Below are 22005 nucleotides of genomic sequence, written 5' to 3' on the forward strand. Positions count from 1 at the left end.
GCAGACTAAAAAATCCGGAAGTTTTGCTTTTAAACACTTCCGGGTTAGAAGCGACATCTGAGGAAGTAATTTGATAGTTCGAAAATGAAATATTGGTTTTGCTGCAAATGATGACAGGAAAAGTATATATCTAGGCTTGGCAGACAAATTTTATATGTGAGAATTAATATATTCTTAACACGATCAAATGTTCGACAAATCTTACAAATATTGGCCTTACCTTTACTAAAATTTTGCCGGGTACGGGGTAGGTCCCGGGTTCTTTTGACATTTGATTGATTGATTGATTGCTTTCTTTGAAAAATGAAGTACTGTAACCTTCCTGCGAATTAAACAAGAGAGAGAGTCTGATATGAGAGAAATGTATTAACAAAATAAGAACAAATGAAATATTTACCTTGTTAGCAGTAACAGGCATGAGAAGGTCATACATTACATGGTTTTTGTGGTATGTTGGCTAGATACTCAAATATATTTACATTGTACAAACTTATCTGACTTGAGAAAATCCTTGACAACTTGCCCCACTCATACTAAAATACTAGATATACTGATGAAAATGAGCTCTAACTGAACAAAGACCTGCAAACCTGTCCCACAGAGAAAAAGACTTGATCATACAATACTTATTTTTTCGACAAATCATGTCTTTCACTCTAAATATCATTTCTTTTGAAACAATTTATGACATCATTTACCAGATAGAAAGTGCGCTTGTACATGTTGTATCCCTGGTTCTTTAAAAGTATCGGCACTTTAGATAGTCATGCAACAGAAATAATTGATGCAAGCTATACTAATTGTAGTTTAAACATGGGTAGGCATTAATTATATTCATGATTATTATTGCCCTAGTTATAGTGATTATTGGATTTAGAGCACAGGTTTATTCTTAAAGCAAAAGAAGCACGTCATATTAGAATTAGAAATAATTGATGTGCCATAATTACATTTACTCAAATCTCAAATAAGGAAGGATGCCAAACTCATTAGATTTTAATTTGGTGCAGTATAAGATCAAACTTTTTCATTTTTCGCTCAACATATGTTTGACATGTTGGAAGTGATGATGCCTACATTTAAGTCAAGTGGTGATGGAAGTCACATGACAGATTAAACTAACTTCTGTATCCCGGAACTGTCCTATTGTGTCTTTCTCTGGAAAACTACAAACACCTAGGTAGTAGTTTACTGCTGTTCTATATATATTCATGATATTAAAGTTACACACTAAACTGAGGGGAAACACATCAACTGTGAGGAAAACAACAAACACTGAACTCCATCAATACAATTGCAAATATACATTTGTACATCATGTACATTTACACGCTGTATTTAAATGAATTATTTGATAAAAACTGCCTTATTCCTGACTTGGTATAATATGTACAGGTTATTTCAAGAAAATAATGGTGGGTTGAACCTAGCTTATGGCAAGCCAAACCTCCCGCGCTTATATGGTAATGTTTATAATAACTTTTGTATATACATTACAGAAATGTCAACCGGTAAAAAAAATAATGATGTACAAAAATTAAATTGTTTTTTTCTGAATGATTATAAAATAGCTTTTCTTTATTGATTTCACTGAAGCACATACATTTTAATTTGTTTGTCACCTTGAAGAGGGCGATAATTACAGATAGTAGAAGCCTCTGATTACCCTGCAGCATAACATTACATGCAGCTAAAGGTATTCAATGATCACTTATGAATAAACCAGGAACTAATATAAATGCATATATATATATTTGAAGTGACTCTTTAATACACATGATACACGAACAATGTAGTTAATTTCCTTGTGTTTCAGATATCAAAGGTTTGATAAAGAGAAATAAGGCCAATTTCAGATGTTGGTTTTTGAAACCTGGATAACAGACTTTCGTTAGTTTTACTGATGTAAGTATTTATTTGATAGCTATTTCCCTTTCATGAGTTTTGATTAATAATTCAAAAGTAATATTATACAGTCATATACATTTGCACATTTTACGAGGATGCATCCCTCATACACAGAGTATATCCCTTTGACCTTTGTACAATGTTTTTTTTCAGTTTTACAATTTGTCACAGCTCGGATACAATAGCATTGTACTACATTTGTACATGGTTTTGTTTAATCTCGCATTTTAAAAAATGTTTAAAGCATGAAAATTTTACTAGATCTTAAGTGGAAAAAATAATGTAAACAGGTTGGTTGTATGGTAGAATTTACATATATATGACAATGAAGTTTTTTAAGTAAGTACAGGGCTTCAGAACTTTTTATAAAATGCACTCACCCCCCCTTGAAATCAAATAAGCACTGTTAAAGTCAACAGTTTGTTCAAATTGTGACTGTTAAAGTCGAGTTCATGAGTCCAACGAATCCCCCCTTGGAAATTCCTGGATATGGGCCTGCTGAGTTATATTATATTATGAATAATATTGTATTCATTAGTTTCAAATGAGGTACTTACCATACATGTAACACTATCTTTTGTAGAGAACAAAGTCATCATGTTGCAGGAAATCATAGAGAAGATGTACATAGACCCAGACCTTCTGGAAGAACTATCAGATGAACAGAAGGCCATTCTTTTCTATAAAATGAGACAGGTATAGTTTAAAAGATATTTTGTTAAACTTCCAATATAATAGCCTATACATCATGTACATTAATTATAATTACCAAAAAAATCCCAGTTAGTGCCATTTTTTAGACTTCTACAGATAACTGAATATCTATGCTTCTTTATCTTCCCTGGCACATCAATCAGTACATATTGATACATGTTTGAATTCATAAAAACAGTATTTCATAAATTTGAATCTTTATTAAGTTGCATTATTTTATTTTTCAGACAAACGGCAGTCCTGTTGACATTAACTCATGATTTAGTATGAAATAAATAATGCAAATTGAATATATTTAACTCACATGATACGAAAGGGAGTTACATGTTTTACCCACATTTTGCATCCGTAATTCAAATCATTGTTAGACAATGTTGATGCTAGAGGGCTGTTTACTATTCATACGTTTGTCAACTTGCTCTGAAACTATACAGCCTATTTGAACTAAAGTTGTCAAGATTGATGTATTTTATATCTCTTATAGAAAAAATCAATCAAGTCAGACAATTATTAATTTTCTTCAGAAAAACAAATCTTATGAAAGAAATATTTAAGAGAATTTTTTGCTGAGTTTACTTATTTCGTCTTTGAAAGAATAGTTCTCAATTTCTAGGTACCTACGCATATAGAAGTTGATTTAAGGATGTGTTTGTTCGACTTAAGCAGCTTCCATCCAACATATGGTGACTCTGACATAAACTTAAATCTGATTAAATGATTGCTTGTATTTTTGGGGTATTTTAGGACCGTTTAGGTTCCATGATTATTTAGATTTAAAAAAATGACAATTCATGGAACACAGGGATCCTTGACTCAGGGTATGAAACTAGCAGGGGCCCACAGGCCAATGGCCTCTTAAATTTGGTGTGGGCTACTTAAATTATTGGTTTTCTTGTATAGGACTACATTGTAATATGGGCCACAAAATTTAAGCTGTGGGCTACCATTGCCATAGTATTAAGTTCTATCCCTGCTTGTAATTATACACTAGGTTACCTTCATATGTTATTATAATGACTATCTTTTACTGTGGATTCATTAATTTTCGTGGGTACCAATTTTCGTGGATAGAGGAAAACTTGCATATTCGTGGGTATTTAAATTCATGGTTTTGACAAAGTTCACATGCATTTCTTTAGAAAATTTGCATTTCGTTGAACATTTAAATTCGTTGTTTACCTGTAACCATGAAACCCACGAAAATTGGTATCCAAAGAATATTAATGAATCCACAGTACCTTATAATCTGAGATTTGTTTGGGTAGTAAAACTTTCTAGCCTCTATCAGAAGACATCTTTATATCTGAATTCAATTATACGTATTCTTTACAGGAACAAGTGAGAAGATGGAAACAAGAAGAAGATAAGCGAGAGGCAGAGGAGAAAAGGAAACCAACAAAACCATCTAAACCAGGTTTGATATTTGTTTTAGGGAAGACGGAGAAATAAGTTGTATTTAATTGTATATTAGGCAACAGTTCAATCAAATACTATGCTAAATTTCATGGATTTTTCTGGTATTTGGACCCATTCCCAATGGCAATACCCCTACATTATCCAAATTTTTGATTTATCTCAAAACTACATAATTCATGACAGAGATATTCATTTTGTTTAACTGCAAACTTTTTGTCGAAAAATCAACAACACGTTATTTGTAAAAACCAAGTAAAATCATATCTGACTGACAAAAACAACTTAGACAAATGTAGACTTATTCAATACCAGATTCAGGAAGCATGTTTGATCGAATTCAAATAAATAAAATTTTGAAAACTCACAGCAGGGGACACAATTAAGCTATTAGATATATATAGACTCTAGAATTAAAAACCAAAATACATATGAAAAATAAAAAAGAAGCAGGAAATATTTCTATAGTTAAAATATTCAGAAAAACCTCTGTTCTATGGTTTCATTATTTGAAAGGTGCTTTTTGTCTGAGGCTGTAGAATCTGAAGGGGCTTCCTGTTTGCATGTTCTGCATTAAAACTATTACGCATATGGAAATATTATGCAAATAGAAATTTTTGGGAATGGCGAAACTTGGATCTTCCCTTATTTTAATACATTAAGTTGATTTGACAATCATGAAATAAAATGGATGTGAGGTGGGCATGAAAGGGCTAAACAAGAGAAAAAATTGTCAAAAAAATGAAATAAGTTGGTTTACAGTATTTGGTATAAATATTCATATCATGATAAGTAACAAATAAAATTTTAATTTATTTCCAAATTAGTTATTTCCCTTGAACATGAAAAATTGCTTGATATACTGTTTATTATTTTCTAGAATAAAAATCGTCAAAATTCTGCTCCGTTAAGGAATATTTCATCAATTTCAGGTACAAAAAATGTATGCTTCATGCATGGAAAGGATGGAAAAGAATGGGTATGGGTAATGGGAGACCACAGAAATGATAGAACAATAGTACAAATATTGGATGATGAAGCTCAGAGAAATGCAGATACACAGGCAGATATCGAATTAGAAAAGCAAAGGTCAGTAAAGTAGGTCACACAGAAAAAATATAGGTCAGTAAAGTAGCTCACACAGAAAAAAATATAGGTCAGTAAAGTAGGTCACACAGAAAAAATATAGGTCAGTAAAGTAGCTCACACAGAAAAAATATAGGTCAGTAAAGTAGCTCACACTGAAAAAATATAGGTCAGTAAAGTAGCTCACACAGAGAAAACAAAGGTCAATAAAGTAGTTCACACAGAATATTTTGGTACCTTTATGCTCATATAGATACCAAATATAACAAATACTAATACCCATGCACATTTAGTGTGTGTCAATGTATATTAAATTGGTTTCCTAAAGAGGCTATCATACTAACAGGATGTCATATATGAATTTATTCACAACAAATTTGTTAATTTGATTTTACTCTGTAAATCAGGAAAAATGAAGAACAAGAATTTCAAAGGAAAATGGAAGAAGAACAAAGAAGACTAGAAAGAGAGAAGGCTGAACGAGAAGCAGAACTCAAGTAAATTTACAAAAGTGTATGATTTAGGCATAAAACATGAAATGAAATATTGGTCGTGGTTTATCAACTCAATATTAATGTTCAAAACATCTAGTCAGATCAGAATGGTTTTTATGCCCACCTACTATAGAAGAGGGGCATTATGTTTTCTGGTCTGTGTGTCCGTTCGTCCATCTGTACTTCGGTCTGTTGGTCCTGCTTCATGGTTAAGTTTTTGGTCAAGGTACTTTTTGATAAAGTTGAAGTCCAATCAACTTGAAACTCAGTATACATGTGCCCTATGATATGATCTTTCTGATTTTAATGCCAAATTAATGTTTTGACTCCAAATTCACAGTTCACTGAACATAGAAAATGATAGTGCAAATTTCAGGTTAAAATTTTTGGTCGAGGTAGTTTTTGTTGAAGTTAAAGTCCAATCAACTTGAAACTTAGTATACATGTTTTCTTTAATAATTGGAGTTAGGAATAATACAGAATATTGTTGGAAGCAGAAAAAGTCATAGAAATATTAAAAAAACAACTTTATGTGAAATGATAAGAACTGTAACTACATTTTATGCCTTAAGTTAATGTGTTTGTGTATTTTTCAGGAGAAAAGAGGAGGAAGCTGCTTTATATGCCTCACTTAAAGAGGCTCGAGAGGCAGCAAAGAGGTTAGAGGAAGAAAAAATGAGATCTCAAGAAGAAGTCACATTAAGAGTCAATGACTTGAGAGTAAGTTTTATGTATATATACATACATGTGTAAATACATATTGTTTCGTCTTGGTTGTGTTCAATAGCCAGAAAGCATACTATTCTTGCTAACCTTTTGTAAACTAAAGAAAATACTTTATACAAAAATCAAATGATAAAAGAGTGTGAAAAAAGAGTAATTTATTGCCAAAAAGGGGTGGGGTGTATCTTTCTCATTTGTGTCTTTGAGGTTTTTATCTCCCCTTTAGGTGTCAATGGTGGAGATTTCAAATTTATAATGCAAGGCACTAACTTTCTTTTGCTGAAAGGAAGACTTATTAGAAATCTGAATGGATAGAATATTGTCCCACTTTGCAGTAGGTTGAAAATTCAAAAATTTAAACATCTAAACGTATGGGGTTTATAATTCTTTAATTTTTTAAATGTTACTAATCAGATGCACTATTTGTTGGTTTTCATGTTTGCAAAGGCATATTTTAAATGTTATGGAATGTACTATATGTCTGTCCCTTGTGTCCTTAAGGACATATCACTTATCAGATGTACTACTTGTCGGTCCATCATTTTCATAAGGGTGTGTTGTATGTCTCTATCTCCAGTTTTCTGCACCCTGAAATTTTTGATTTTTGTGATTTTGTGGTGCTATTTTTTTATAACTGATACATTTTAAAGAAAGATGAAAGATTGTTTGGTGGTGAATTATTGAATATTTTAGTTAAATCATAATTTCAGAAATTTGTTCAAAACATTTAAGTGTAAGTTTATATATTGTTGTTTTATCATTGTGTCTGAATGTTCCACAGCTTAACGGAGTAAATGATTGTCAACAAATTATTCAGGTATTGTGTAACTGTATGTATGACTGAAACTCTTGTGTCAACCTCCAAAAAAATAAAATTGTTTTTTTCCCTTACCCACAATAATCAAATATTTCAATATCTGTTGAATGGTGGGTGTAATGGATCACATCAATCAGGCAATAAATCAAGTATGCGGTCTATATAAGTATCTTTGATCTTCAAAACTACATATAATTTTGGCTTCATATACTTTATCATAACAACCAATTCTCCACAATAAAATACACATAAACATAAAGATACATCATAAGTAAAAATATAACTTAAAAAACTAAAGGCATAATACTAATCAAACAATATGATTCACTTTCTTTCACACTTCAGACGTAACTTGTCAAATTAAAAAGTTAATTAGAATAAAAATATATTTATAAATACTTTTACAATTAAGAATTCTTAATATTTCTTCTTTAAATAAATATTGTTCTTAAAAATGTACATAAATTATCTCTTACCGATTATGATCTCTCTATCAAATAATGATGTGTTTCTGAATATTAAATAACTTGCAATGAATAAAAAACTAGACAATGTAAGGTACACACACGTCAAAAGCGAAACGTCATAAAACTTAAAAACGAGAAATCTTATAATGTTCATGAGCGCAATGTTACACATGTGCAGATACCCCAAAATAGTATCTACAAGTATTATAAATAAAATAAATAAATTCAGTAATAATAAATGAAGTAACCCAACAATTTGGAATTACATTTCAAATCTAACAGTTGGTAATCACTGTCCATATCGGTAGAATAAATAAATGTAAGTGATACATTATAAAATTGATAAGAAAAGTCACATATTTAGTTGACATCTCATATTTCCACTGACATACAATCATGAATGCTTAATTTCTAAAACTGACACAATTTTAAATTTTATACCATTCTCAAAAAAAATTGTACTTAAAAATCATTTATTGATAGAACTAAAATGACCTCATGAATAAATTTCTAAAACAACTAAACATGTTCTATGTGTAATGAATGTATACAGGTACTCACATATTGTGATAATGCATTGGCACATATATAGTGATCTAGTAGTCTTTCTGAATCCACACTTGCCTTATGTAATCAGGTTTATCTCCCTTTTATACAAATATTTGTTTATCTCCCTTTCATACAAATATTTCCAGGTAAATTATTGTGTAGAATTTCTGAAAAGTCTACCATCTAGGCATCTGAATTTGCCAATTTTTTTAACCTACATTGCCAAAAATATAAACAGTCAAAAATTCCATTTTAAATCTTGCTGACACAAGTGTTTCCTGTCTTTTATTGATATGAAAATACTGCATGAAGATGTGTAAAAATAAGGTAGCATGCAGGACTTGTTTATTTTTCATTAACACATACTGTGAACCATACTGAATGTTGTCAAAACCAATTTTCATGCGAGATTGACCACTAAGGCTTTGCTATTAGCACGTGAAGATCAAGGGAGATAAAAAGCACATGTTTAGATTATCTCCCTTTGAAAAATTAGCATCCAAAACCCATGGTTTAAGAGCTTTATAATTAATTTTGCAAAAAGGAAAGTTTTAAGCTACTGTAGACAAAGCTGGAATAGATCTAGATTATTCCTAGTTACTGCATATGAAAGGAATGCAGCATTGCTTTTTGAATAAGAAGAATTTGCATTTTTCTGTTATTTTTTTTGTTGAAACAGTTGTATAAGATAATTGAAAAAAGGTAAATATCCATGAAAATTGGTAATTTATTAAAATAAAAGAATAAATGAGAAATTCACAGTTTGTTATTTAAATCTGATTTTAATTAGTTATAAGTTATTACAGTGTTTTCTTTATTATGTTTTTTTTAAAGCTTTGGTTCGGGTGTAGCTTTTAGTAGCTTGACAAAATATGAGTTCTTTGTTTTTTCATTTACCCCAAAAGCATTGTTCCATATAGCATTTCAATAGGTGTGTTTGACTTTTCATATACCTTTTATATATCAGTTTCCTGTTTGAATTTCTGCATGGATTTATCTTTGCACAGATTCTTTGAATGTTCTTGAAGTAAAATATACATATACTTGCAGTATTAACTTTTACTATTTGTATGTAAAAGCATCATCATAGTCTCAACTTATGTTATACAAACTAACAAGATACCAACTTTGAGTTGATGCACCACATGTATATTTCAGAAATATATTTCTTTCTGCAATGCTCTTTTAACTAAATACTGTAAAATTAGAAACTTTTTTTTCTCACATGTTTAAATTACTTAATAGCATATAAAGATAAAGGTATTAGAATAAAACAAATTGTTTACTATATCTTTGATATGTGTTCAATACAATGGTGTTGAACAGAACATTTGTGGCAGTTTCAAACTTTGGGTTTTGTGTGACAAATTTTATATAATCAAAAGTTTTTAAAAATTATGTCCTTGAATCAAAAAGTAATGCAAATGCTTAAACTAAACCATATTATAGGTTTACTTCTTTAAAAAATATATATTCTGCAGAAGGGTAAAGAACAATGATTTACTTGCATGTAAATACAAAACTTTAATATAATTTTTTGTTTAATATGGGTTGTACCAAAAATATATACATGGTACAGTTTGGCACCATTTGTTGGGGCAGATCCAGCCATTTGAAAGGGGGGGACTGAAAATAAGGGGGGGGGGGGGGGGGGGGTGGTGTCCCAACTATATGTCTCCATTCAAATGCAAGGGAGGTCCCAACTAAACCATTCAAATGCAATCATGGTCAACAAAAAAAGGGGGGCTTCAAACCACGGAACCCCCCCTCTTGATTTGCCACAGATAGCTCTCTGATTTTGGATAGGCATAACATGCACTCCTTTAACACCTGTTTATTCATGGAATATGAAGATATACTAGCAGTATGATTTCCAATGAGACGACTATCCACCAGAGACCAAATTACTTAGAAGTTAACAAATTAAGATCAATATTCGGCCTGCGACAATGAGCAACACATATCAAGCTATATAAAGTCTTGACATGACTATGTGAAACAATTTAAACTAGAAAACTTATAAAAAGCAATAAACAAAAAACAGGTATGATATGCACCTACAAATAACAACCTGAATTACAGGCTCCTATATTTACTTCCAACAGGCACATATCTAATGTGGATGGGTTTATCATGTTAGCAGGCACCTAACCCTCCTATATCAAACTTGTAATATTTGAGGATTAAATGAATTTATAGTTTTCAATGGACTAACAATTGAGGAAAACATGTTTGCTGTTTTAACACACATCACATCTGATAACTATTGATTATATGGATTCATTTGTAATATTTTAGAAAAAGTTTGCTCTGGAAAGACGTAAATCAATGGAGAGAGTAGAGACTAATAAAAAGCGTAGAAGTAGTGAACTTTATATGAAATGGAAACACATGAGAGATTCTATAGACAAACAAGCATTAGAAACGAGTAAAGAGGTAGAACCTATATGGAAAGAACAAGGTTGGTACTGAAGATTCATTTATATTCATGGATATTTCATGGTTTTGTCAAAGTTTGCAGGTTAGCTGTGAACAAAATGATCTTCTTTGGACATTTAATTTTGTGATTCACTTAAATTAATAAAATCCATCAAAATTGGTTTCTGAAGAATAATAATGAATTCATGATACACTCAATTGTTAAATATGTACATTAATTTTCAGTGCACAGACAAAGAATTTTTCAAAAATGTACCCAATAGATAAAGGAAGATGTGGTATGAGTGCCAATGAGACAACTCTCCATCCAAATAACAATTTATAAAAGTAAACCATTATAGGTCAAGGTACGGTCTTCAACACGGAGCCTTGGCTTACACAGAACAGCAAGCTATAAAGGGCCTAAAAAATTGATAGTGTAAAACCATTCAAACCACTGAAAAGGGAAGTTTGAAACACCCTTGGAGTTTGTAATTAAAATGTGATTTTTCAATTTATCCAAAACTGGACTGTAAACTGTTCAATCATATTTCATTTTGAAATTTCTTTTATCTTATTGTACATAGTATATGTTTGATGACAATGCCATGCATTCTTTTTCTCCAGAAAAAAGAGCCAAAGATGCAGAAGTACAGATGAGACAGTTGGCACGAGATGCCAGGGAGGAAGTCAGAAACTCTTTTAGGCATGTGGCTCGAAATTTGAATGCAGTTTCTGCTTTTGCTTCAGGCAAAGATAAACCTCCTTTACCTCCAAAGTATGTTTGCTTTTTTTAAGTTTGGGCTGCAGATTATTTTTTATTAATGACCATAAACTTATATTTCATTGATATGTATTCTTAAATTAGAGGAAAAGGTTATAGGTGGGTCTCATTGGGGTCTAAGCGTGACGCGGGATTGCCGATTTTTGGTAAGTTGATACTTGAAAGTCAAATAATTGTGTTGTGAAAACAGGAAATGAGGTCTTGCGGGACCCGGGAAATGACCAAAAAATTAGAATTGTATGTATATAGTGTAAGTGGGATACAGGAATTTGACAAAACAGTAAGCAAGATACAGGATCAGAACCCCCCAATGAGACCCCCTTATAGTACAAATTTACATTTATTTAAGTGGCAATCTGCCTAAGAATCAGCCAGTGGTGAAAACATGACAAATGAAAAAAAAATCAAGTTTACCATAATTTTAGTTCAAAATGTATAATGGTGAACAAATAGAAGTTTTGTTTCCTTTTCCTGTTCTGATATTTCAAGAAATAATTTGATTAAAATACTATATAAATTAATTAATATTTAAGGGGAGATAACTCCATAATTTACAATTATTCTGACCAAAAGTTAACTAGAGATTTTACAAACTACCAGACATGCAGAAACAAAATCCCTGCAATTTCTAATTCAGGCTAAGGTTTACTTACTTGTCATTCCTTATCTTCTATTTAATGATTTTTGCAATGCTGTCAAAAGTATATGCTATGACAAAATTGTTTGAAAGGAAGATTGTATTCAGAAAAAAAAATGTTGTATTTATAGTTCCATACCTTTGACAGTATAACTTGCCTTTGAAAAAAAATTTGCATTTAAATTATCTTTGACAGCATGGTCCATCTCTCAAGTAATCTCATTTTGTTTATCTTTTCAAATCTTAAAAACTTCATTTTTCATATTTAACTGTTCTTAAAAATCATTAACACTGACTTGATTAAAGTTTTTCTCTCAACCTATTGTCCTTTGTATTGTCAAATCAAATTATACAACTAAACAGTAATTTTTTTATCAACATTTCTCCACTTCTACTGAACAAAATGTCTTGTTTGGTAAGGAGCTTGACAGAGATGACTTGTAACCTGTTGTCCCTTTTCACCACACTGTCAGACATGTTCTTGAAATTTTCAGTATTTTGAATGAACTTAGATTTTTCATCTCGCATTTTTCCCATGTATAACTGAAAAGAATGGTTACTCCTTGGTCAGAAGCTCAACAGTGCAAACGTCTAACTTGTTAGCATTTTTCAAATATGTCCACAACCAGTGAACCTTCTACATGTTTGCTGATACTTGGTTTAAAAGTTGTTCAGCATGACAACAAATGATTCTATGGTGACATTTGATTTTAACAAATTGAACTCAGCTTTCATTTTACTCAACTATGTCTTGATTATTCAGAAAAATCATTTAAGTTTCTGGTAACCTAAATTAAAGCATATGAAATATGGACCCATTGTTTAAAAACAATTAATCAAACTGTAGTTGCCAATGATATCAGTATAGATAAGCTAATTAAAAGGTCAAAATATTCATCTGAGCTACAGATGATTCTTTATATTTGTACGATGTAGATATCTGGAATGTGGAATATCAAAGTTACCCACAGATTATCTGATTTACCCAATCTCAACAAGTTAAATTAATTAATTTTAAAGTCCCTTTATTTTCCACATACATCCCACCTTTTTTCTATAATGACAAGTTTTTTTTATGACCTTGACTACCCACATGACCCATTCTTATCAGCTGTTGTAAATTTATATAGAGTAAATATGAATATCAAAATGAGTAAAGTTGTCAATATTTGACACTGAAGAAGTAATTTTTGCTTATTACTGGAAACTGCTAGACTTTTGCATATTTTTTTTTCTAAGACTCTGGACATAGGATAAAAAAGATGATTAACAACAAATCACTAATAAAAAGCTAAAATTGCAATTTCTTTTTTTACTTTCAACTCTGTTTTGTTTGGAAGCATGGCTGAATTTGCATGACATATTTTGCCAGAATAATTTTTAATACCACTTTATAAAAGTTATCATCCTTTTTGTTTGTATGTAACTAGTTTAATAGTATTTTAGTGTGGTGGTTGTGGTGTGAATTACACATTAGTTTTTTATTAGTTTGCAGAAGGATATTAAAAAAAGTGTAGTTTGTTTTTCTGAAAAGATTTAAGGCATCGATGTAAATGATATAAATAGATGATTATTTTGGAAAATAAATAAAATTGAGGACAAAAGATAAATCGTTACTTTTCTTTTTCAATGTTAATTGAGATATAATTTTTTTATTGTAATAATGTTATTTTGGATCTATTCATGAGTTATCATTTTATAGGGTAAACAGCAATGCTAAGTATATATACTTTTTATTTATCAGAGAAGACAACGGGTAAGTCTAGTGTGTACACAGGTTATGGTAGACATTTTACTTTATTCTTGAAGTTCAGATTAATACATTTTTTTCATAAAAAAAACTTTACATAATTCTATAAAAACTTTTGCTTTCTTAACAAACTTTATACAGACATAAAATTTCTATTTTTAATACTTGGTTCAAAATTACAAAAATAAATATTTAGTTTTGAAAAATTTATAAAAAAAATAACAGTTTCTTTAAGAGGTTTCTGTATTTTCTAGATATTGTAGTGGTTAACTTTTGGTTGTTTTATTAATACATATATCAGTCCCTATACTATGTCTTGTTTGTGTCTGTCCTTCCTTCCACCCATGTGTCTGCCCACATATCCATCCTATATAAATTCTATGTCGAACTGTTCTTAGGAATTATTAACCTGATCTTCCTGAAAATTTGTATCAACCTCATGCAAGCATGCTTTACTTGGAAATGCATTTTCAGACTCTGGGCTCATCCACTTCTTTACCGAATACTTCTATATTCTTCCACTTAGTTCAAAGGGGCATGTTTGAAAATTATGAGAATATCATATCGGCCCTATTCCAAAGGCTAACTAGGATGTTGTTTTAAAAATTAACATAATCTGCCATTTATAATCTGCCTAGAACCTCAAAAATTCAATCATCTAAACCTTCTGAAAGTTTGGCAAATTGCATTTAAATATCTTGAGTTTGGATTATTTACTAGTTTCACATTATTGAATTTGATAGTAAATGCTTATTTCACTAAATCTTGCATTTCACTGTTTTGACATCTTATGGAAAATGTACATTACGTCAATGGGGGGTATATATCATTTAGCTAGACAAATTTTAACAGTTGTGAAAGTAGTGCCTAAAAAAATCATAGCTGCTAGTAACTTCCTTTAAACATCTTATTGTCAATACTTCTCTCAATTCGTAAATAAGCATCTGAATGCCGCAAGCAAAAAAAAAATGTATATTTTATGGTTAAAAAGTTTATTATACTATTATATTTAAAAAAAAAGAAGAGGAAAGATGAAAATGCACTTTAAATGTATTCATATAAATTGATACATCACAAAGTCACTTTTACAATGTTTCTCCTAACGCTTTATTTTTATATACATGTATATAGTATTATAGTCTAGAAGTTACTCCATGTCCTCTTCTAGTTTTCCAACATGAATAGAAGGTGAAAAGGGAGGGTTGGGTCTCCTGAACTGAATACTTGACAGTTATTTGATCGTTATAAAATTATGTTAAATTTTAATGGTCTCTAAAGAATAATAAGTTTTATGAAGAATTTTTAATTAGGTCTAAGTTCACATGTTACTAGTACCTTTCTGAATTGAAGAGCAAAGTCCTTAATCTAAAAAAATATAACTTTAATACTCGAAAATTACTTGCCTAGTTTTCCACTGAATTCTAGTAGAGAAAAAGAGTGTTCTTATTATACATAGAAATAAATTATGGCAAGAGATTATTTTGTGGTAAAAATAATATGTTGATTTAAGGATTTTTTTTCTGTCTATGAAGAAATAACATAAAAAAATGTGGTGCACACTGAATAATCTGTGTAGGGGGTATTTTAAAGTGTGCAGTGCTGTGCACCACATTTTTAATGTTATTTCGAAAAGACAGAGTGAATATTACAGTCATTTCTTATAATTAAATTCTAAATTCCATATTAAGCTAGTGTAAATCATAAAATAAAGTTGATGATGTCACAGTCACATGACAAAATTATGTCTTTGAGCTGATAGACAAACCTCTGTCAGCCAATCAGAAGATGTGTTACATCCAAAGATTTTTACTGTATAAATTAAAATTTAATCATTGTATTTTATATTTATAACGTAACAGTGTTTTATTGACTTAATTGATAACTGTTAAATACAGGTGTTACCTGTGACAAAGGATCTATTCTTGTACTAGCTCCAAAAAAGGGGAACATCTGCACATATTGATTGCTTAGTATATATCAAATACCTTTTCCAGCACGTTTGCACTCTGAATAAGAAATTCATAACAAATGTTTATATCAGCAATGTCTTGGAAAGATTAGATGTTTGCATCACTGGGGAACATTGGAAAGCAGTTCTTTTTTTTACTTTAATTGATTAATCAATTTATCAAAAACTGTTTTAAGACAAAGTCAACCCAATTTTGTACTGAGTACCTTACAATAATATGTTTCTGCTACAAAAAGAAGTTGTACTACATGTATGTAATGTAACATTGTTTATTTTAAAAGACTCCGGTTAATTCCTAATAAACTAATATACCAGGATAAGGAACAAGGCAAAAACATAATTATAGAATACCTAAATTTATGATTTTGAAATAAGTACATTTTAAACAATGACTGTTGGAAGGTATAAATGACTAAATTTCGCCCCCTATTTAATGATCTTGGCAGGAGATTTATGATTTCTTTTTATTACTTTTGTATTTATTTTTTAAGTTTTTATGTTTCTCATATGATTAAAACATTTGTAAGGATGTCATTGAAATATACTGGAATACAGTATAGATAGTGTGATTGAACATGTCTAAATATAAATTACCAGACAAAGCATTTGAAGAATAAGAAAAACAATAAGATGTTACATCATTTCATTATAGGTGTGAAATCATTTTAAATGGATGAACACTATTTTTTCTTACAGAAATTCAGAGAAAATTAAAGCACATAAAAGAAAGAGTAGACCACCAAGACCTCAGAATAGAGATGCAATAATTGCTTGGTTTCATGATGAAGAAAGAGAACGGAGTGCTGGTCTAGATCCCCAAACTAATAAACCTGCAGAATGGTTTCATGGTAAACAAAAATAACTTAATACATATAAAGGATTGGAATAAGTGTACTGTGCACTATTTACGTTGGTTGGTACCAATTTTTTTTCAATATTTGGGACAAGATGCGTATTAGTCTCTCCATAGGCTGTAATGGTAACGTTATCTTCTGTTGCTCAGTCCATATCGTTAACTTGGACATGTATGATGGCTTGTTTCGAAGATGAGACATTTTCACATATGTGGTTAAATTTTAAGGGGTGCAAAGTGCGATAACCTTTTCCGTAAATTAGCAAACCCTGAGTATCCTTTGTGATGCGGCTCCTCCTAGTAAAAAATCACATTTTTAACACAATAAGTTCTTTGAAAATTTAATACTTTGAACACATTTAATAGCTCCATAGTTTGTACTCATTTATTCTGTGTTCCCCTACTTTCTAAATTAACACAAATGGTTCAGCTCAGTCATTTGTTTTTCATATAAATGTGTCAAATATCACTACACAGAGACTTTTTGTTTACACATGACTTTTGAATTCCTCATTTCAAGGCACATTAGGGATATTGTCCCATTTAGGGAAATAGTGTTTCATTGATGTTTGATTTTATGGTTTTTATACACACATTTAGTACTAAAAGAAAAGTTTATACATGTTGTCCCAAACTGAAATATTTTTCAATCTCAGAATCTTTATATTTTTAGGTATTATTCCAAGAATGGATGCTGAGACTATGCTAATCAATGAACCCACCGGTAGTTACTTAGTCCGAGTTAGTGAGAGAGTTTGGGGTTATACGATATCTTACCGAGCATCAGATAGATGTAAACACTTCCTTGTTGATACAACAGAGAACGGATACCAGTTCTTTGGAACAAATCAAATCAAACATGAAACTTTAGCAGATCTTATCTTATATCATGTGGTAAGTAAATACAAAAAATATAATGAATATGGAATATATTTTTTTCATGTCAGACACTGAAATAATTGTAAGGGCTAAAATTGCACAAATTTTTCTAACTGACACTGTCTCATAATCCAGCCATCAAAATTTCGTTGAAGTGAAAAAAGGCTTGAATTCAATAAAAAAAGTTAAATAAAAAAGTTGTCACAATGAATGGGAAATGTTCCTGAACTTTAGTTGGTGATAGCACAAGCATTATGTACTGTGTTTCTGGACAATAATAATTTTTAGATACAGAAATCACATCTCACTCTTTAACATTCTTAAAGTATAAACTTTGTGAAAGCATCTAAATCGAAAAGGATATAAAATTTATGAAAAAAATATTTCTCACATATTGAGAAATTAACTTTCTTTCCAACTACAAAATATATAAAGAAGTAGTTTCTCAACATAAAAGTTATTGATAATATATCATCAAATTAATTTATATCACAATTTGGTGAAAATGAAGATAGAGTTAACTCTTAAATATTATGTATTTAAAACGAATGATGTAAATGAATCATTTATGTTAACCGCTAAATGTTTTTAGGTGAGTTTGTCATTGTATTGTATCATTGACCTCAATTTTAATTCACATTTTTATTTCTTCAAGAATATAACGTACTGTTATTATTTTGTATTTTTAGAATCACCACATAACTGTAGCAGGTAAAGAGATGCTAATAAAACCAATAGGACAGATTAAACCAAAACAACCAGATTATTACGATCTATTTAAAAACAGAAGATCAGAGTCAACGTCATTGTAACACAGCATTATATTTTGTTAATACCTTTCAAATCACACAGCTCATTACATGTAATTTTTTAGTCGAAAAAGCATAATATAGCATGCAATAACTTTATATAGAGTCAGAGATAGTTATGACAGATAATTAAAGAATTTGATTAAATTTTACAATGGAATTATACAAGGAAACAGTAAATCTGTATTTACTAAACCAGTTTCAAACATCAGAATGATAATTTGATAAAAATGTATAGGAAAAAATCTTTACTTGTTTGTTTTGTAAGAAAAAGTCTTTTAAAAGCTTTAAATTTGCCATTATATGATGTTTTTCATATATTGCTGATAAATTTCACATTGAAATCATAACTGATTTCATCTGTGTGCATTCCAATAACTATAAAATGTGTAATTGATATTTTACGATAAAAAAACAAGGTATGTCCGGACAATCAGGGTAAATTGGTTGTATAAATAGCTATACAAGTTTTTGAGTTGTGTGATTTGAAGGGTTTGTTTTAGGTTCGGTTAGTGCTATTATTTGCTTTATTATCAGTTACGGTTGTAAACCTTTTGTTACAGAATATGCATTCCCATATTGGGGAAATCTTTTAGTTCATTATGTGATACATGTAAATATATGCAACAGCTATTTCATATTTGTATATCTATGCAAAATTCTGATACCTGTGCATTTCATAAATAGTTGATTATTCTTTTAAAAAAAGCCATAGCTGTATACCTGAGGTAAACATATCCATATTGAAGACCATATTTTGACCTATTATTGTTTACTTTTACAAATTGCGACTTCGATGGAGAGTTGTCTCACTGGCACTCATAGCACATCCTCTTAGTCTTATATCTACTTCTTATACAATAGGATATTACTTCTAAATAGATATTAATGGAAAGTTTGATTTCAAACATTGCTTTGATTTTTTTTATGCTTTTTGCGTAGATTTTTTTTTTCTTTTTCTTTACATTCATATAATAGAAAAGACAGAAAGGAACTAGTTTATTAAAGTTATAGGAATGATTTAGAATTGAAGGTGTTCTTCACATTTCAAACTGTAGGTCATTAAATTGTGTAAATATCAGAAAAATGATGATAATGCATTTTTTTAACTACATGTACTTAATTCTTGCTTAACATAAGTTTATGGTAATTTTGGTAACCTTTTAACTCCAATCATAGAATTCAATAAGGGAAATTGATACTTTTTACATATCATTATAATTTTGTGCAATGGAAGCAAGTTTTGAGGTAATCACTTGTAATTTTTTCAAAACCTTTATTCCTAATATTCATATAAACAGATAAAAAAGCAGTTAACAACCTTAAAACTTTATCAAGTGTTTTGTTAAACTTTGATTGCTGAGACTATACTAAACGATACAGATCAAAGATACCACTTTTATTGGGTTTTTCATTATTTTAACATAAAACCATCAATACAAAATTCTATTTTTTCTGAAGACTTGGCATGCCCAAACAATATTATCTGATAATGCTGTTAAAAAATGCTTCATTTCACTTGTAGAAAATAGATATTTTTATATTCATATTGTTAAAATCATTTTATAAATTTTGTAATGTACTTAATAATTTTGTATGATATTTTTTTACTGTGCAATACAAAACTGAGTTAGTGATAGTATTATATATTTCTGTCAGGATTTTGTAAAATATTTTATCCACCTATTGCTATTTTTCGTCATAGATTGTACATGTTAAAACAGGATTGACAGTGATTCAGATTTTTATGATATTTGTAAGATTGAATAATAATTTTTTATTGTCACTTTGAAGTTTGATCTTGTTTGAAGAAAATATGTATCTATGATTGAGGTTAATGGTCAGTAAATGTCACAGATTTCCTGAAAGCTTTGGCTTGTTGATCTATTGAAAAGTGTAATTTCATGATATTAAAACAATATTTTAGATGATGTCAACATTTTAAAACGATTTTGCTATGTTTCTAACCATTTCAATTAAGATTTGAATTCGGGGATTGTTACTTTGTTCATGCTTATTGCATCATGTTTAAAATTATTTTTGTAAAAAATAGCTGATACAAGAATCTCACAATAAGCATTCATTTTATTGTACAGATTATTATTGTATTTTCATATTTGTAAATACATTATGAATTATTTGTTCAAAATGCATTATGTATTTAGCAGAAAAATAAAACAATTAATGAATATAGTGTAAGGGCTTTTCTAGTGCTAAAGGATATCAGACAATTTATTTATAATAGTCTTAAAAAAATACATACTTCTGTATATTTGCTTTAAAGAACCACTATAACAAACACACTATTTTCAAATAAGTATTATACTGTCAGACTTGCTTTCTAACTAGGAAAAGTTTGTTCTTATGTTATCTCATAAAGTCAAGTCTAAGATCTATTGAAAAATAATAAAGATTAATAAGGATGTGGAGAATTATTTTGGTATTTTGTACCACTTAACTGAATGTTGTTTTCACATGTTTGTGATCTTGGTTTCACTATACAATAACAGTTAGGCCAATGAAATGTCTGAAGCTAAGTTCAGTGATAAGCCCATTGTGATAAATATAAATACTAGTCTGCAGCTCTTCTTATTAAAAAAAAAACATACAAGAAATAATACACTTTCCAAGACATATGTATTATATTTAATTTAGTAATGGAAAAATAAAAGACACAAAATTTAAATGAGATCTATTGGTTGTAAATAACATTTAAAAACAGTCTGAATTGAATGGAACTCATTGTGTAAAAATGTAAAATCTAATCTGTGCCACTACAAAACATTTAGCAGTGGCGGATCCAGGAATTTTCATAGTGGGGGCCCACTGACTGACCTAAGAGGGGGCCTGCTCCTGTCACGCTTCAGTGATTCCCTATATAAGCAACCAAATTTTTTCCCAAAAAGGGGGCCCCCTAAATCTGCCTCTGTTTAGGTAGTAAATTCTTCGATGAGATTTTCACTGAAAGTTTTTTATAGTGCAGAAATCATTCTGCCACGTTTTCAGCATTGATACAAGCATTGCACTAATTTCTGAAATTGAGGTATTCTTTTATTGTATGTTTTTTTTTAAGAGTAATAGGCTCTTGTCTCTAGAATGTATTTATTGTATTGCTGTGTGAGGAACAGAATAATTTGTCAGTCACAAGTTATATAGGGATGAAGTCCCCTATCACAGTAGAAAATTCAATAAAAAAAAATATTTTAAAACCGGGAATCACGTCTTAATAATTCCGGATCGGCTCAGAAATCTACTTTCATTTCTGGTCTTATTTCCATGAGACTTTGAATAAAATGTATATTTATCAGTCTAAGAAAGGAACTAATACCAATTAAGAAAAATGTTTGTTATTAAAAAAAACGTTACCTGATGACAGCGTTTCTTTGTTTACATTGAATATGACATCATAACTTAAATAACATCATAACTAAAATCCCTAACAACAGAACCAAAATGGGAAACGTTACTGTATTTCCGTTTCTCTTTTTAGCATTGTTGATTTAAAAAAAAACATAGACTTTGTCCCCTTTCACAGGTAATTCCTGCCTCATATTATTCTGTAGAATTTAGAATAAAATAATCCAAGCTTTTATATTTTTGGTAATTTTTGCAGGATTTTAATAGTTTTTCAGAATATTGAATGAAAAAATGCGACCAACTTAGGGACTCCAGTGTACTTCCTCTTTTTATTGATACAAGTAAAATGAGACAACTATTTCTGGCAAGCACAATGTA

The 22005-nt window shown here is 30.0% G+C and overlaps 1 protein-coding gene across 5 annotated transcripts; it reads left to right on the forward strand.

The window, feature by feature from the left end:
• Positions 1–31: 31 nt before the first annotated feature.
• On the forward strand, positions 32–20718 carry LOC134725068 (SH2 domain-containing protein 4B-like). Of its 5 annotated transcripts, none has more exons than XM_063588568.1 (13): positions 32–122; positions 1817–1905; positions 2492–2604; positions 3955–4036; positions 4968–5124; positions 5529–5618; positions 6212–6335; positions 7120–7155; positions 10470–10632; positions 11217–11367; positions 16426–16577; positions 17256–17476; positions 18151–20718. In XM_063588568.1, the coding sequence occupies exons 3-13, from the start codon at positions 2506–2508 to the stop codon at positions 18271–18273; spliced, it is 1398 nt and encodes a 465-aa protein (XP_063444638.1). In that variant the 5' UTR covers positions 32–122; positions 1817–1905; positions 2492–2505; the 3' UTR covers positions 18274–20718. The 5 variants fall into 5 exon arrangements, with proteins under 5 accessions (XP_063444638.1, XP_063444637.1, XP_063444641.1 ...); XM_063588567.1 differs by having other exon boundaries at positions 36–156; XM_063588571.1 differs by having other exon boundaries at positions 53–156; positions 11217–11295.
• The last annotated feature ends 1287 nt before the right edge of the window (positions 20719–22005 follow it).

This window comes from Mytilus trossulus, chromosome 7, assembly GCF_036588685.1.
Source record: "Mytilus trossulus isolate FHL-02 chromosome 7, PNRI_Mtr1.1.1.hap1, whole genome shotgun sequence".
NCBI lineage: Eukaryota > Metazoa > Mollusca > Bivalvia > Mytilida > Mytilidae > Mytilus > Mytilus trossulus.